General features: G+C 40.1%; 1 protein-coding gene across 1 annotated transcript in view; it reads right to left on the bottom strand.

Moving 5' to 3' along the window:
• The window catches only part of ELOVL2 (ELOVL fatty acid elongase 2), a 56,475-nt gene that overhangs the window by 23,075 nt on the left and 14,935 nt on the right, over positions 1-18,465 (bottom strand). The window contains exons 2-3 of the mRNA XM_074871995.1: positions 5,954-6,017; positions 341-528 (exon numbers count right to left, since the gene is read on the bottom strand). Coding sequence (XP_074728096.1) covers positions 341-528; positions 5,954-6,017 — 252 coding nt within the window. The remainder of the gene's footprint in view (positions 1-340; positions 529-5,953; positions 6,018-18,465) is intronic.

Genomic DNA, 18,465 nt, shown 5'->3' with positions numbered 1-18,465 from the left:
GGGCATATTCATGGTTGCTGAAGAAAGAGGTGTAGGCAGGTTTCAGCTGAGCAACTGCTGCAGATTCAAATTCATGCTTGTAGACACTGTCCTAGTAGCAGCCAGACTGTCCCCAGTGTGGACTGTAGCTCAGGAAGGACAGTTAAAACATGCTGAGATCTAAGCTGAGAAGGTACTGTACAACTCGTTGTCCAATTGCTAAGGGACTTTTCTTGATCTTAAATTTACTTTGCTGTTGATGTTAAATTTCCTAGCAAAACTGTCTGTTGCTAAGATATTTCTGCTAAAAATCTCTGTATTGCTCACCTGTCTCAGCCGTGCTGCATGGGAGAACACTTACCTCTATGAGCATGTACAAGGAGAGCAGTGTAATCCCAAGGTTATACACAATGAGGTGAGCCCTGAGAGAGAAAGGAGGCCTGTCCTTCATGAACTTGTTGCCCAGCCATATGCAGAGTAGGTATGCTCCAGTAAGGAAAAATGTGGGAAGGTAAGAGTCCAAAAGGAACCATCCTCTAACCCTGGCATCTGAAAAGAAACACATGCAGCAGGCAAATAAAAAAGCTATGGTAAAATCTTGCTGAAATGAGGCAGATAACATAATGAAAAAAATCTGCTTAAATGCATGAGAAGGAATCTGCTGTGCTTTGTTCACAAGAGTGATCCATTGCTTTTACGTCCCCAAAACTGCTTGCTAATTCAGAGAATGTGTGCTGAAACTGAATGGAATTCCCTAATATTTAAGGTCACTTAAATCTCCTCATTTTAACAGCAAAGAGAAAATGTAAAGAGGAAAACATTCCTATATGCTTTTAAAAATTTAATGTTTTAACTTAAATATTTAATTAAATCATATTTTAATCTGCTCAATGGACAGTTTGCAGATAGTATTAAATACAAAGTATGTATGTAAAGTTGTCAGTTCATATATTATTCTAATTCTGTATTCGCCATATAAGTATGAAGGTATATAACATTTGTTAGAAAACATTTATAAAGGGGGAGGATTTTTCAAAAACTTTAAATATGAAAAACAGATGTCAAATGTTCACTTTGATGGTTATCAAAGATATTTGGCAAGCAAGGGCTTGCTTTCTCACAGTTTGTCCCATTTGTCTGGTGCTGAAATGAAATATTAAGGTCAAATCCTGCTTGCCTTATTCACACAAGTAATCCCATTGGCAGTAATCAGATAGTTCAGCGTATATGAGCAAAGCCTAATCCTATATGCCAGTTTGGAGGCACCACTTCATTGTCCTATGAGCAACTGGATGTCACGAGGGAAAGAAGTGTAGTGGGGTTTTTTTTCAAGATGGAACAAAATTTAGAATTAATTTTCCACAGCAACAGTCTTCAGACGTTTGTCTATGAAAAGAACAAGGGCATTGTGGCTAGTTTTTGAGACAGTTTACTTTAAATCTGCCACAATTCATGGAGTAAGTGAAGAAATAAGTCAGTGAGAAGCTATTGTGCAGGTCACAGTAGTCCTTTCTGCTCTTAGAAACTGTTTTAAATTACTTAGTTTATTTTTTACAATGACCAAGATTATGTTAAAAATTGTAAAAGAAGCAAAGCTATTCACATTGCATGAAAAAAACATTTTACTGTTTTTCCACCTGTGTTGAATTTGGAAAGGACTGGGCAATGGATGATGCACAAACCAAATGTGCCCGCGCATTTAACAAACTCTTGCCAATTGCAAATTTGTTGTACTGTATTCTTTCCAATTATTTTTTCCTCAGAAATATATGAATCCAGGTATATGTAAAGTGAGATTTAAAGTGAGTTAAAGAAATCTGCTTATGAACAAGTCTATGAACATCAGCTTTCTTTCTCATTACAGTCTTCCTCCGCTTCCCACCTTACTTCCATCGCAGCGGCTGTAACACTCATCTGTCAGATTTGGACTCCATATGGGATGTTAGCTCTTTCACAGGAAAGACTTTCAACCAGACCTAAATTACCATGGAAGTCCAGAGCCCTCCTGGTTTTGACTCTCCCTTCTGGAGTCCCAAAAACCGCTAGGAGGGGAGAGGTGCAGGATTAAAGCAGTCGTGACAGCACAACCATCTATGACAAAGACTTCCTTTAGGATGGCCTTGCTTGGCTGTGCATTACCAAGCTAGAATGCCTGTTTAATGTCTTCAGGTCTCAATGTCTACTTAAGATCATCTCAGTGTGAGAGTAAAACCTTTCCAACAGCCCCCTTAAAGTTCACAAGCCACCTGTGAAGCCCTGGAATGGATATTTTTGAGGGGATTCTGCTTTCATGTGGACTTCAAACAGGTTCTCCTCCCATACGGGCTCTAAACAGAACACAGGAGTCATAGGGCAGGTAAAGGTTGTGTGTGTAAGTGTTGATCTAGTGTATGTTTTAGGAGCATAAGGATATAATTATTTAATTGGTATGCTAAATGAAGAGGTAGAAATCAGTCATGTCAGCAAAGCTGTTATCTAAAGAAGGGTCTCCCCATCTGAGGATTGCAACACTTGGTACATAAAGGTTGCTTGCACAAAGGCCAGCTGGCATCAGCAGATAATGAAACAGCGTGTTTGCTCAAAGAGGAAAAGTAATTGGAAGAGACGAGCATACAAATTAAACTAAACAACATTAAATGCTGCCCCAGTACGCCCTCAGAAAGTTTTCACTCTTCTGTGAGTGGCTACAAGCATGTGGGCTGATCCATACAAAAGTAGAACTTGTGTGCTTGTTCAGGTCAGCATGTTGGGTATTTTTAATATCTATACTATTTCTGTTTCAAGAGGAATTATTAAAATGTGCACCCTTACTCATTATTTTCCACCCTGACCTTGGTACCCTAAAGGGTAAGACAGTTACTGGCAGAAAGTGGTTTATAAAGGGTAGCCAAGGAATGTGACTATTTTGTTTCCACTTACACTTATCCTTGAATGACAAGAAGAGGGAGGTTTTTATGTGGTAGGAAGGGAGAGGAAAGGGAGTGTGTTTCAAAAAGTTTTGGAAGAAGGAGAGATCAAAAGTATTTCTGCTGACTGATGGTTTGATCTCCATGTTCAAGTACTATAAAGCTATGCTGTCACTAAGAGAAAGGATTATTTTTACAATGTTGAACCTACACAGCATCTGAATTTGAGACCAAGGCAGTGAATAAAGCCACAGTGTGAAAGTGCTGGACTACAGCAGGGAAAGGAGCAGGCGCCCACAAGCTCTGATTGCTCCATGAATAAGCTCATTCACAGTCACTGGCCACGATGTGCCAGACTCTGCGGATGAAATCTTGGCTCCTTTGAAATGAGTGACAGGCCTCCCGGGCTCTTTAAAGCTATCAGGCTTTTATCAGTGAGGTTCAGAAACATTGTGATTCAGGCTTCTGTATAGCTTTGGTCAGTTGGTGTCTGAGTAGTTTCAGAAGTTTTTAAGTGCAGAGGGTAGATGGTTTTGCACCAATGCCTTCCTACTGTTCATACTCAATTGAGGAGAGGGAGGAGTGCTTATTACTTTATCATAACTTTATTAAAATATATATATTCTAGACCACCTCTGTTTCTTCCACAGTTAAAACAAGCAACCAATTAACTACATTTTGTTCCTGCAATTCAACATTCCTTAATTTTGTGTAACATGAAACAATACTCTGCAGATGAAGGCAACCCTGGAACAATATAGCTATTTCACTGTTTCTCATTTTGCCTTGAGCCTAGATAATCTCCTATTCGGAATAATATGGACCAACACCAAACTGTAAGACCACCTCTTATTAAGAGTTGCAACTAATGGGCATGTATATGGCTTCTATTCCCTGATTCAAAGGACTTGGTCTGCTACTTCAAAAGCAAACATTGAGGTAAATTTGTGTACAAAGTCCAGCTGACACCAGTAAACAAAGGCACAAAATATGCCTATATATAAAACAAATTCAAATCTTTGATAGTATGCCCCTTATTCTAGTAGTGTAGTACTGCAGCTTGTGTTAACCTAGTACAACCAGCGTGAGCAGATTGCCTCTGGGAACTAGTGTGTGGCTTTCTGTCTCTTCTTGTACCCTCAGCCACATCTGGTAATGATGACTAGAACCAGTAAAGTGATACTAGTGTTTCAGGAGTTACTACCTAAAATATAAACCATAAATACTGGATTGTTTTTTAAAAGAATAGAGCACTGATATCTATCTTTTTAAGCTATCTTGCTGCTGAATGAAGTGTGCACTGTGGATGAAAATTGGTGGAAAGAAAGGGAATGGTTTGTTGCTTTTAGACATTTGGGGAAGCTCTCAAGAATTTATTAGACTCTCATTTGTGGGGTCATTTGATCCAATTTAAAACTGTTTGCAGTTTATTGCAAATTATTTATGTGTATAATCATATTGGAGGGAGCTATGTTATTCATTAAATGTATGATACTGTGTCTTTATACCACCAGTTAAATTAAAGATCATAGTGAAGAGGCACGGACAAACAGATGTTATCTTCAGTATTGATGTCTGGCGAGGGATGGTGGCGTACTTGTCAAGTAATACAAATAATACTTGTTTAACGAAAGGACTTTCTAAAAGCCCAAAGGGATCTGTGTGGTGTTCTGCATTGGATTAACTACAGTTTGTTTCTTCAAAATATTTGTTCTAGACCAGCTAGGAAAGAGGAATGAAAGAGAACATCATGTCCATTTGAAATAAAAGTAGTAGTACTTTTATGTTTGTGGTCATATTTCTTAATATTAAAATGCACTATTGTAGAAGCCATTAACAAAACTTATTCTGTTTTAATCATTTCTGCTGCAGTTCCCAAGCTGTTCAGTGTTTCTTCACCAGAAATGTTTCTTTCAAGCTTCACATCTACTGCAGAGATGATGGAAAAGATTTTGTAGCCAGCCAGCCAGCTAAGAAAAATGAGAATTTCTTAGTTTTAAGAATGCTACAACTTTCTTTCCCTTGTCCTACTAATTAAGCAAGAACCGTTTCTGGGATCTGGAGGACATTATTGCAACAAAATGAGAATACATAAGCATATCTCCATCCCACATGAGCAGCAGTCCTGGATTTAATCACGGAGAAAAGTTTGCAAGGCTATTCCTGAAGTTGAATGTTTAAGCCCAGCCCTATCAGCAGCAAGGTGACCTTACATCTCTGAAGACCGTCTGCTGTCTAAGCTCCTGTCTTACTCCTTTCCTTTAGCTGCTTGGCTCTTAGCTTTGGCTTCGGTGCTCTGCCCTCACCTTGCTGTAGCCTTTCTCTTTCTACAGTCCTATTTCAGGTTTGGTTTGGTTTTTTTGACTATTACTTGTTTCAGTCCTAACAAAGCACAAGGCACCTCCAAGCTACGGTTATTCAAGTTATTCCTGTACAAACTTTTAGGAAGCAGAAAGATGCATCTGTTCCACCCCGTCTATTGGTTTATTGAAATTTTGGATGTGATCCTGCAGGGTGCTAAAAGCTCTTTCTTGTTTTCGCTCTGAGCATTCTTCTGAATTAGGCTATTTGATAGGGAGCTGGACCAAACAATAACTGGATTATGAATGAGAATCAGTCTGAAAACAGATCTTCCACTTTCAGAAAAATCCAGGCTTTCCGTTTTTTAAATCTACATTAGGATGTAAAACTGAAATCCTCTGATATTCTCAGAAACAAAGGACTCACAAATCTAGTGACTTTTTTTAAGTTTCAAAAAAAAAAAATCAGTTTCATTTCTTCTTTCACCTTCACTATAATCTGTGTTTGGTTTTAATTTATATTACAGACAATATTATGTCAAACAGTCAAAACAAAAATCTGTTGGCTTTCTATAAATGCAGTGCACTGATAGATTTCCTACAATAATGGTGTGTTCCTGCAAACACCGTGATTCTGCCTGGCCCACATTTTTCAGTGAGAAATTATTCAAATAGAAGTTTTTAACTGCTTCTATTTTTTAGAATATTTTTGAGTGGTAATCTGGATATGTATTGTTTCCTAAAAGGGTTATAGGTGGAGCAGCTTACCTCGAGGTCCAAACATATAGTCCACAAACTCATTGACTTCCTGGTCAAAAGCTTTCAGGTGCTCCTAAAAATATAAAAAGGATATGTGACAAAGACATTATCTGATGGCTCACACAGAGAATACAATTTAAAAAACCCAACAAACTGGCAAAGAGCATGTCATGCTCAAGTATTTCTGAACTATGCAACATCATGCCTACTGAAAAAAACCAAACTTCTTTAAAAATTAATTTAGGGCAGATTGTGGTCTAGATAACAATAGAAGCCTTCTTACTGGAAAATGCCCAAACCAGAACTCTTTAGGAAGGGAAATTAAGGTTTTACAAATGAAAAAGAAACAAGTATCACAGCAAACTGATCTGTGATGATGGGTTTTACTCTAATAAAGATGCTTTTTTGTTTGTTTTGTTATGTTTCCTCAATTTTTTTTTTTTTTTTTTTTTTTTTTTGTAGAGGGTAGCTGGTGATTCTTTCGGTAAGCTTTGCAAAGCTGCCTGGTTGCAACCAGCCTGGTAACAGCACATCAGCTGAGTATCTCGATGCTTTACTCTTAAAGAAGGAAATCTTTGGGGTGAACCAACTGAGATTTCTGTAAATCAAGTACTGAGTTCCTAAAAAAAGTCTGTAGGAGAACCCAGATCTCCAGTAATGAAGTTCAGGCCATGTGGGGAGGGAGGAAGTGGAAGCAGGAAGAGGAGGGCTACGTTACAGAGACATTGTGTTTTGAGGTCTCGGTCAAGAACGCTGCTAAGCTGGCAGGTTTAGCAAGTTGGTATCTGTTTGTGACTGAGTTGGGAGCTAAGCCATGATCAATACAGTCCTTCCCTCAGATGATCATGGTGGCCTCTCCAAAATACTTCTTCCTTTCTAATTCTGGGTGGTGGCTTCCTGCATGCTGGTGCCTGAACAACTCTTTGCCACAAGCGTGAGGTCAGCCAGGTTCTACCTCTGCTCCTTCCAATAATGCCCTGCTGGGCTTGATGAATTAATTTCAATGCTGAGTGAATGCAGCCAAGCTGAGGAGAAAGACACAGAGTGGTGCTGAGCATCTCAACAGGGCAAGAGCTGTCAAGTGCTGTGTGTGCTTTTGAATGTCAGATATCGCCACACTAGCCTGGGCTGCAGTCACTATTAGCAGATCTGTCTTGTGAAGAACCACATTTCCAGCCTGATGGCTCCAGCCCTGGCCTCTGCATTCCCCTGCTGGGGCTGGGTCACGGTCTGGGCAGGGAGAAGCTTCTGGCACTCCCAACCCCTTGTGTTTCTTCCCCTCTTATGTTTTGGTCAGGATGTTCAAAGGGGACAGATTTTGTGTGAATATATAGCAGCAAGAGGTTCTGCAGCATCTGAGGCTGTAAAGGTCTGTCTCTGCAAGATGCTGCTGTATGCATCTTATCTTAAAGAAAAACCCAACAATCCCCCCAAAATTAAAAGTATATGTATTTTTTTGAACAACAACAAAAAAAAGAACTTGCTCTGAAAAAGAATAGAATGAAATTGGTGATTCATGATCCAAAAAGATTTCTCATGCTTCACAGCACTGAGGAAACTAAACTAGCTTTTAAGAAAGGGTCCTGACTACTGCCCCTGGAGAAAGGTATTTTCTCAATTTCAGACAATTTCTAAGGATAGCTTCTGTCATAGGAGGTGGCTCCATTTCCAGGTGCAGGACCTGTGCAAAAGATTTGCTTCCATTTTTACATCCTTGAGCTATGCAGTTTTTCTGCTATTATTTCATGATGAAGGTACTGTCATTTGGGGAATGCCACACTGCTGTTTGTCTGTGATGTGCCCACCTGCTGCATTAATTTGAAACAGAGCTACTCCCATGCTTGATGGTTTTGTGGTTAGACTTAACAGACTGCTTTGGAAAAAATACTTTTTTCCAAATGAATTCATGTAACTTGTAGGAATGAGCTTGCAAAGCTACTTGCTTTCATGCTTACATTATATAAACAAATCTTACATGTCAAGAACAAAATAATAAACCATGTATATTCCTTTTATATTAAAATACTGTAGACAAATCTACTCTCAGCTGCATTGAAATGGAAATTAGGGACTGAATTCTTCTAACAGTTCAATGGAGGAATTAGTATTGTAGAGTAATTATTAAGGAGAAAGAGCAGAATGAAGACTTATAAAAAAATAGAATCATTTAGGTTGGAAAAGACATTTAAGATCATTGAGTCCAACTGCCAAGTCCTAACACTCCCAAGTCCACCACTAAACCATGTTCCTAAGTGCCACATCTACACATCTTTTAAATACCGCCAGGGATGGTGACTCAAACACTTCCCTGGGAAGCCTGTTCCAATGCTTGACAACCCTTTCAGTGAAGAAATTTTTCCTAATATCCAATCTAAACCTCCCCTGGTGCAACTGGAGGCCATTTCCTCTTGTTCTATCACTTGTTACTTGGGAGAAGAGACCGACACCCACCTCGCCACAACCTCCTTTCAGGTAGCTGTAAAGAGCAATAAGGTCTCCCCGAGTCTCCTTTTGTCCAGACTAAACAACCCCAGTTCCCTCAGCCACTCCTCATAAGACATGTGCTCCAGACCCTTCACCAGCTTGGTTGCCCCTCTTTGGACACGGCCCAGCACCTCAATGTCTTTCTTGTAGTGAGGGGCCCAAAACTGAACACAGAATTTGAGGTGCGGCCTCACCAGTGCCGAGTGTAGAGGAACAATCACTTCCCTAGTCCTGCTGGCCACGCTATTTCTGATACAAGCCAGGATACTATTGGCCGTGGCCACCTGGGCACACTGCTGGCTCATATTCAGCCGGCTGTCAGCCAACACCCTCAGGGTCTGTTTCCACCAGGCAGGTTTCCAGATGCTCTTCCTCAATCCTGTAGCGTTGTGTGGGGTTGTTGTGACCCAAGTGAAGGACCTGGCACTGAGCCTTGTTGAACCTCATACAATTGGCCTTGCCCCATCGATCCGGCCTGTCCATATCCCTCTGTAGAGCCTTCCTACCCTCAAGCAGATCAACACTCCCCAGCTTGGTGTCACCTGCAAAATATGCCAAGATTGCTTTTTGTATAGGTTACTGTATTCATGGATCCAACTTGTGATAGCTGACCTCTTACACGTGGCTAGGGTGAGCAGAGAGCATGCTGAGTAGATGAGCTAGTCTAAAGTTAAATCTACCTCCTTATGAATGTGCTTGAAAGACACAGTGGGGACTTTTACCAGCTCCCAACCCTGCTCTAGTCTATCTTAATTAGCACTAGATCGATTCAGTGCCTGGTTTGCTTTCATTGGTAATTTGGGAGTAGAAATTTTTCTAGGAGGTGCAGCAGAAGAAACAAATACACTTCTTAAGAATGTCCCAGCATTTACCTCCCTTTTAGCTTTTTACAGCTTATCTTAGTTTACAGGAACAAGAATAAAGATTTGCAAGATATAGATTTACAAGGTTGTTAAAGACAATTCATTTGTTTATATAGCTAATACTGGTACTAATATTTTGGAAAAAAAAAATCTTACTTTAATAAAGGTAGGTCATTTTGTGTGACTAGTCTTGTGACCTTCTTGTCAACACTGCTACAAGAGACCATACAGTGTTTCTGGGTTTTAGAACATGTCCTTAATAGTGCCTCTGGGCAGATTAGATGCAAATGTCTTGCTCAACATGATCTGTTGTATTTCTAAAGAAAAGCAAATAAAAATAGCCTGAACAAAACCACATGCTCAGACAACTCACTACTCTCTGGCAAATCATTGTAATACTCTTTATCGATGATGGTATTTGAGTTACAAGGCTAAAGATTAATGTGTATTTCATGTTTTTCCTTCTGTGGTACAGGACATTGCTCTGGGCATTGGCAGGGCTAGCAGTCTGGCAGGGTTTCATACAGATTTGTGGAAGATATATTTACTTACACCTATGAAAAAGACATTAGGTCATCTGAGCAAATCAAATCACCCAAAAGGAAAGATGGGGAGGGAGCATAAAGCCAATGATGATAAAGCAACATAGAGATCTCTAATGAGTTTCAATATATTTGCAACAGAAATGGAAATAAGTGAAGAAGTTGCACAGTCAGCGTATGTGAATTATTCTTTTCATGGTGACTGCACTTAAAACACTATTTCAAAGTCAGTGGGTATGGGAAAAAAATCACTTCTCATTCTGTGTTTATATATCTTTTTTCACTGAGAGACCAGTGTCTATTGGTTTCCTAATAGCTTTAGTAAAAGTAGTATAAGCTGTGCAAAAATTATGTACTTGCTATCTAAACAGTGCAGTTATCAAAATACTCTTGACTGGTCCAACATACCTTTGATTTATCAAAATACCAATGATCTGTCTTTAGGCATTACCTACTGCCCACTGAAAACACTGCCTCAAGTGATTTAATTTTCTCTTTATATAGCTATATCAACCAGGCTACCTAGATCCAATATAAACATGAAAAAACTTCTTTTTTTTTATAGAAGCAAGTGGATGGACATGTCCCTGTCAGCTATTGTTCTCAGTGACAATCTTAAAAAATCTCTCAACTACTAGTGTAGCAAATTAATACTGCAGTCTAGCAACAGGAAGTTTATAGCCAAAGTAACTTGTCTGATCCTTTGGGAACAGGAATGACTGTCAACAGGCTAGGGAGCCCACTGAAAGTCTTAGGTCGTAGTGACTGCAGTCACAAACCCTTCAGAAGGAGAATTTGCCCATGGGCATGGGGTGTCCGTAACCCATATTAGTCTAAGGATGGATATTCTAAAGTTAAAGGCTTCTTGAAATTCAGAGTCAGTAATAACAGGCTTTTCTGAACTGGGACAAAGAACTCATATTCAAAATGTTCTTCATGTGCATAAAGTACTGTTACAGACAACAACTGTGATTAAAAGACAAATAAAAGGCAATTATTAAATATAGGCATACATGACGAGATATGTTTGTGAGGCTTTTTGTTTGATTATGCCGATTTTAAATGGCTTTCTGAAATAAACTTCCTACAGATAAGTAAACTGTATTCAATCTTACTTATGCTATCTGGGAACCTTTTGTATTTGTGGGCTTTTTTTCATGCAAAAGCCTTAAATGTCATTCAGTATCTCAAAAATCCAAGATAATTTGTTGCTTGTTCTTATGCAACTATACAGAAATTATAATACTTTGTATAAAAAGGGATCTCATTTCAGGCTTCAAACAAAAACTTGAAATGTGTGCCAAACTCTGCTCTCCAATTCAGCTCCTGGAAGCAAATGTAATATTTGAAACAACCATGATATAAAATACATATATTAACTCTATGGTGATTTTATTATTTAGATGGCAACATTTCCTTAATTCCCTGAAGATTTCTGCTCCATAAATAATCAGTGACTGATCAGTACTGGAATTAATCTGAATTTATCAGCATGTTTAAAGAAAATAATTTCAGATGCCTGCACATATTTGAATATACAAATGCTAAAGAAGTTTTGGAAAACTGTGGTGTTGGCTCCAGAATGGCTGGAATAGGGGATGAAATGAAGCAAAGTAAAGTCAAAGTTAAATCTCAGGACTGTGGCGTAACTGCTTATAAAAGAAATTGTTTAGCTTCTTATTGCTTGGAGCATGCAAAATTAATCTGTATCAAAGATGTACAGTGGGGGACAATTCTTCATCACAGACTGTTTCAGACCACCTTTTAGGTTTTTGTCATCTTTATCTTCTATGATTTGTGTGTTATTTCCATAGGGGAAATATGTGTATAACAATCCCTAACGAAAGCATTTCTTTAGGGCTTATTCTGCACGAACAGCAGAGAAAGATGAAGCTGAAGGCAGAAAGGTGAGCCAGAGATTGCTATGTATTGTGTCACTATAACAAGGGAGATATTCAATGAAATTGGGAGACAGGACATCCAGACGTTGGTAATAAACTGTTGCTTTGTGTAATTTATAAATAATATAAGGAACTCCCTGCTAAATAATCTCACTGAGAGTAGGAATAAACTGAATTGAGCTCATGAGACAGACAACTAGCTGGGGGATGGGACTGACATTACATCCCATGGATGCACAGGGAGGGAGGGGGGGAAGGAAGGAAGGAAGGAAGGAAGGAAGGAAGGAAGGAAGGAAGGAAGGAAGGAAGGAAGGAAGGAAGGAAGGAAGGAAGGAAGGAAGGAAGGAAGGAAGGAAGGAAGGAAGGAAGGAAGGAAGGAAGGAAGGAAGGAAGGAAGGAAGGAAGGAAGGAAGGAAGGAAGGAAGGAAGGAAGGAAGGAAGGAAGGAAAAAAGTAGCTAGAAGGGACATTATCTTAGATCTTATTTTTTAGCATTTCAGATTAAACATTTCAAGAGACAGAAACTGGAGTCCTTATTTGACATGGTAATTTCTGTGTCCTATGTCCGATGGCTGACCAAGATTAGGGGCCAGCTACATTACAAAGCCTTAATCAGCACAGTTATATTGGCAGAGCTCCTAGTAGAAGCACAGCCCTCTGGTAAATGGGCTGTCTAACGGGCTTTTCTGTGAATCTAAGATGCATCCATGTGGGATGTTTTTGCTAGCGTAGCAATCTCATTGCCTGATTCCTTCACAACAAGTGGCATTGTGAAACCAGCAGAATTTTGTAACTGGATCTGTCCTACAAAGTCATGTAATTTGGTGTGTCAGAAGTGACCGAAGCTAAGCGGTACTGCAGCAAGGGACTAGTCTGGGCTCAGAGAGGTGCCTGTATAATATGTGAACAATGTTTGGTAATGCTCCTATTTTGTGGAAAATAGCCAAGAATAGCTAATAAAAAGAATTACTAATGACTTTAGCTAAAGATATAGTTATTTTTTTAGAGTTCCAAGAAAAAAAGATCTGTATCTTTGTTTTGGAAATGCAAGCTGTGTAATACATTTTAATTTAATGCAAAAATCTCTGAAAAATATGGTATGGTAGAGAAAAAACAAGACAGCTGTTCCAGCTTTAGCACAGAAAATTAAAAAATGAATGGTCTTCATATGTTTCTTTTCCTATTTCCTTTCTTCTAAAGGCTTTCACAATAAACTGTAAAGGCTCCAGGAAAGAAAGATGTTGTTATTCTGGTCAGTAAATTATATAAAAGACTTTAAGAATAGTTTTGAGGGTAACAAAGAATAGCACTGCTTATACTTGAGAAACATATAGTATTTCTAAAAGATTTCAGTAAGAGCCATGTCTGGTCTGCAGACAATTCATTTGATTGTTTCAACCGGATTACATTTTATTTCTATCATTTTTTCATACCATGCAATATATGCTCCATTCCACTACTAAAGCTTGCATGCATATGTGCAGATGTCTGGACATTTTCCAGTAGATATTATAAAATCCAGGACTTTTTGTGACAAAAATGGTAATATATTTGCAGCTGAGGATTATTTTTGAATGTATTTGGAAATTACTGACTGTAGGTTAACATCCTGCATAAGGCTAGTAACTTGCAAGACCTGCTTGTTATCTGACAGAATAAGTTGGTGGGGGAGCTGATTCATTAAATAGTCTGGTTTTCTCTATAGGGGATTGAGAACAGCTGTTTGAACAGTGATTACAGCCAAAAGTGCTAAACACCTTCTTCTGTGCTGATTTAGTTACTGCAGAGAAAGCTGAGTTGATGATGGTATTGCTGAGGGTGAAAAGAGAAGGAAGGGGAAGGTAGCTGTAAAGGAAAGGGAGGCTCACAGGTTTTGCCTTAGTAGCTGCTGAAGTTACATTACCTGCAAGAAAATGCTGTTTTCAATGGCTTCCTCGGTAAGACCAGCTAGAAATTTCTAATATGAAAAAATTAATGGAAGGATGTAAAGTTTGGTAAGCATGGAGAGATACAGCTAAATGTAGCTAGAGGTTTTATTTTCATCAGTTACTGCTCTCTAGGGGGTTTGACTTTGGACAATAAATAAGATTTTTTCCTTGAAATATATAGTTTCTCCTCTGTCCTATATTCTTAGAATTTTGAAGTGGGGGCAATTGTGTCTAAAGGTTGTCTTACTTTATTGCTGTTCAGAGAAATTCACCTCATGGTTTCGTAATGTCTGCAGGAAAGGGGTAGGTTACTAGCAATATCTGCGCCAAGCCTGAAGCAGAACATTTGACTTGTGTAAGCTACCAGGAGCATGCTAAGAGATGTTACTTATGCAGGCAGACTGAATTTCTTCAATTTCATCTTGATTTTTAATTCTGCATTCTCTCTACTTGAACATACCTTGCAAGGAAGAGTTAAATTTTCAAAGAGGTCTGGGGTGTAGTGTTGTGGTTGCATGATGCTGAGGTGTCTTGATGAGCTTCACGGTCCCAAGTGAGATGTCCAAGCTCCCAGGCAAGGCACAAGACCTGGGAACCTGGCTCTCTGAGCTGTGCAGACGGGCTTGGAGGGGGCACTGGAGCTCCCTTTCTGGAGGGTGGTAACTAAGCAGCTGGCTGCCTCCCCCTGCTTGTGACTTACAGCCAGTGACTTTCTGGAGCTGCTTAGTGACCACAAGTAACAAAGACACAAGTCTTTACCCTTTCAAACACAGTCAAGGTAAAAAAAACTGGTACCTTTTGTGCCAGGTGCTGCTGTGATACTGGTGTTCATACCTGCCCTCTGTCTAATCTGCCAGTGGGTTTTCAGCTTGTATTCTCCATTTGCCCTGAGCCTTAGACTAGCAGTTAACTCTGGAATTTATTTTTCTTCATTTCTTCTACTGCAGCTCCTGTGTCCCTAAGAAATACTCTGGTATATGTCTGAGCAGGGACTAGAATCCAGATGTTGAGATGAATGTCTTCAGTTCCAATTTTTCCCCTGTCTTTGACGCTAGTGATGGCTGACTATGCTCAGAAATTTAGGGGGATGTGCCAGACCAAGAACCACTTGGGTCAGTGGGAAGTCAGAAAAAGATGTGAGATATGAATTCAAGTTATGTAAAGAGCAGTTTGAAGCTTGGTTTCCCACACAACAGGTGAGGGCTGTACACATTGAATTAGTGGGAATAAGGCAGTGGGCTTGGCAGCACCACAAATAGCTAGTTTTGGTCTGCATGTGGCAATCTCAAATCCAGGGTTAGAAAACCATGTCCCACAGGGGAGGGAGGGCACGGAAGGCATGGCTCAAGAATGCTCCAGGGGCTTAGGAGCTCAGACAGTATAGTTATATACAGAAATACAAGTTACTACTGGAAAAATGAACATGAAGAGAATTTAGAAGCCTCCAACATCATGTGGCAGCCGGGTTCTAAATTTTGGGCATAGGCACCCTGAAAAAGAAGTTCAGCAATTGAAAGAATAAAGCCAACAAACAGCCCTGTGCAGCATCTAGTTCTCCCTTCACATCCACCCCTGTTTTGCCACCATTTTTGTAGGGCTCAGTAGTTTCCTAACATATGTGCTTCAACCAAGCAAAAATCTAGTGTTATGACCTGCTATGTGTCAGATGTAAACTGCAGTTTTGAAAAGGAAAAATGGCACTTCAAAGCATAAATGCTGGCCTGTTGGTTTTTTTGTTTTGCTTTGACTTAATGTTGGCCACTGTCTGTATTTTTATTTTCAAAGCCATTCTGCTTAACTCTAGAAGCAAAAGCATCACTCAAACTGCTGCTTCCATCCTGCAGTTACAGTCAGGTTAAAAAAAAAACAAAAAAAAAACCAAACTAGTTAGTATTTTTTCATTAATTATCCCTACTGCAAGCTGTCTTCATTAGGTCTGGGCTTGTAGAAAAATCTTAAAAGGAACAGGAATCTCTCTGTGAGACCCATGAAGAGGATTCAGAAAAAAATATTCCACTCTCCAGTCTGGATTGAGGCCTGCAGCATTTGATTTGTGCCTGTTAGTGTTTGAAAATAAGGATGATATTATGTCATTCCATACTGTAAAATCGCATCTTCAGCATGCCCATGCTCTGTAGCAGACTGCAAGGACTGGCATTAGGGATCTGCTGTACAGGGAACCCCTCCTACTCCTTCTTTTCTCCCACTAATTTTTTTGGGGGGGGGGGGGGGGGGGGGGCGGGGCATGGGTATTGTTGGATTACAGACACTCTGCATAGTGCCTTCAGTGACACTATGTAGACTAGTGATTCTCAGGCTAATCTTAAAGGGAAAGGCAATTTGTTATCAGATCTCTTCTTATCCTTATGCTGCCTGACAGCAAGGAGAGTGGAGTTCTACATGCTGCCTCCCATAGCTTGTCTGTGAGTCCCATTATGCTGGGGCTGTGGAAGGTATCTGCTGTCTCTCTGAAGGGAAAGGGCTTCTTTGGGGCCTGAAGGCTTAGAGGTGGGGCCACTATACATTTAAGCAGTCACAGTCTTTAAATCTACTTTTTCCTTGGAGGCAAAAAGGAGGTCCTAAACATGTTCTGTTGTAAGGAAGGGTGAGGATCTTCAATTAATTTCTCCCATCAGCTGCTCCCTGAATGTTTAGGAACAGTATTTCAGAATGCCTTTTCTTCTGTGTTGGTTTTCCTAATTACTTCATGCAATCCCAAGCTCATACTCAATATTAAAATGGTCTCTGCCCTGCTGGAGTTGATTGCAACAGTTCAGCAGAAATAGCTTCTCTTGATAAAATATCTCTGTTCTTTGGACAGTTAGAAACTGGTCTTTTGGCAAATGTGCACCTAAACCAAGTTTCACTGTGGTCTCCATGTGTCTCTGGTGAATAATGTCACCTTTATGCAGTTCCACTTGTGCTGATGGTACTTCTTGTGAGTGTTTCCACCCTCAAACCAGACTGGACTATTAAAGCAATAGGAATTGTGGGCCCAGGAAATATCCCTCCTCATTTCCCAGAGTGGAGAAGTCTCAAACCAATAGCTCCCATAGGCTGATCTAGAGGCTTCCACAGAAAAGAATAACAGCAGAAGGGATTTACCACAGATCTGCCCTGAATTAATTCCCATTTTCTCCTAAAGCAGCTAGTAGCAGAAAGCCAACCCCATCCTTTGGTATCTGTTTCTGTGTTATCTTCAGTATTTTAAATAAAAGTGCTTTCCTTCAGGTGAAAGGGAAGCAGATGACTTTGAGGCTTGAAGGCTGAGAAATTTCCATGTCCTCTGCAGTGTGTGAGTTTGGGTGGCCTACATAAGAGTCAGAGGACACGGGTCTCAACAACCCCATGCTTAGGCATCTTACAGCTCTCAGGGTATTATTCACAGAGAGCATTAAGAGAAACAGTGGCCTACTAAAGGCAGAGCCTTTGCCATGCCACCCAGGTGGCACTCATACCCCCTCACACTGAGGAAGCAGAGCCCTTTGGTGAGCTTGCTCATTGCCCCCCAGAGCAACGTGAGCTGTGCAAGGGGCTCCTATTCTTCATGTGGACTAAAAATGGGCACCTGATGCAATTTACTGTCGGTAGTGATGCACCTTCATCACTGAGTTTAATACAAAAGAGCAGACAGGCGTGCTAGGAACACACAAGGGCCTAGTGATAGGAGAAGCAGCATGTTTCCCCATCTCCGTTTGCATCTTGGCCCAGTTTCCAGCCACACTTAAGTTAGTCGTAGTGGAAAAATACACACGCAGAGCTGTGCAGCTACAGTGTTCCCTCTGACAGGAGAGTTTGAAATACAGCAACAACCACAAGCTCCAGGTTAACGTGCTGAATGCTAACAGAAAGCTAGCAGGACATAACTTTGACAAGAAGTTGAGCACACATTTCTCTCAGAGATTCAACACCTTTGATTTCTGCACCAAGACCTGTTGTTACTGATGGTTACCAGTAAACCTGCCCTTTCTGGGAATTGCCTCTGCTGGAGCAGGAAGGAAAACACCTCCTGGGCTCAGCTTGCCTGCCTGCAGGGGTTGGTCCTGGTTTCTGAGCTGCAGACAAGGCTTTGGCTGGTCACCTCAGGATGGGAGACTGACATGAGGAGACCAGTTATGCTTGGTCTTTCACACAACACACCTACACTCCATCCTGCTCACAGTTGTAACCACAGCGCAGACACACACACCATGTTAGCTGTAATCCATCTCAACATTACTATAGCAATACCCACCCTCAGTGCTGACTCTTTTCTTGTTTTTTACAAGTGTGAATCTACAGGCAACCCTTGTTGCTGCTGAGATGCTTCTCTAAAACAAAAGCTTAGGGCATGATAAAGTTTTCTTGCACATAAGGTGATTTTGGGAAATGTAATAGATGATAACCCAATGCAGTGAAAGAAAAAAATTTACTTTGGGGCTTTTCTAACATTCACATTTCTAAAACATTGTCATATGAAGATCAAACTAAAACCTTTCCATATGTGTTTTTGTTCTCTCTTCCTAACTAACAAAAAATACCCTGCTTTTTTTTTGTCTTCCCCCTCCAAAAGACTTCATTTTAACTCTTGGTACTATAAGGCTTCACAAACTATCATAGTTCTTATGTCTCTCTGAAAATCCTAGGTTCTAGCTGTAGTGAAGTAGAATAGCAAGTTCTGCCTTGTACTGTTAAGTTTATTGTAATACATGAAGAAAACCCAAAACCCAGCATGTATTGCTTTAGAGCGGTTTTATTTGCAAAGTGAGTTGTGCATTGTTTTATTCAATGTAAAACTCCTGTTTGCCTGGCTTTGGGGGTTGCC

Source organism: Strix uralensis, chromosome 1, assembly GCF_047716275.1.
Source record: "Strix uralensis isolate ZFMK-TIS-50842 chromosome 1, bStrUra1, whole genome shotgun sequence".
NCBI lineage: Eukaryota > Metazoa > Chordata > Aves > Strigiformes > Strigidae > Strix > Strix uralensis.
Note: the sequence above shows the minus strand (reverse complement) of the source record. Positions and strands in the feature narration are given on the sequence as shown.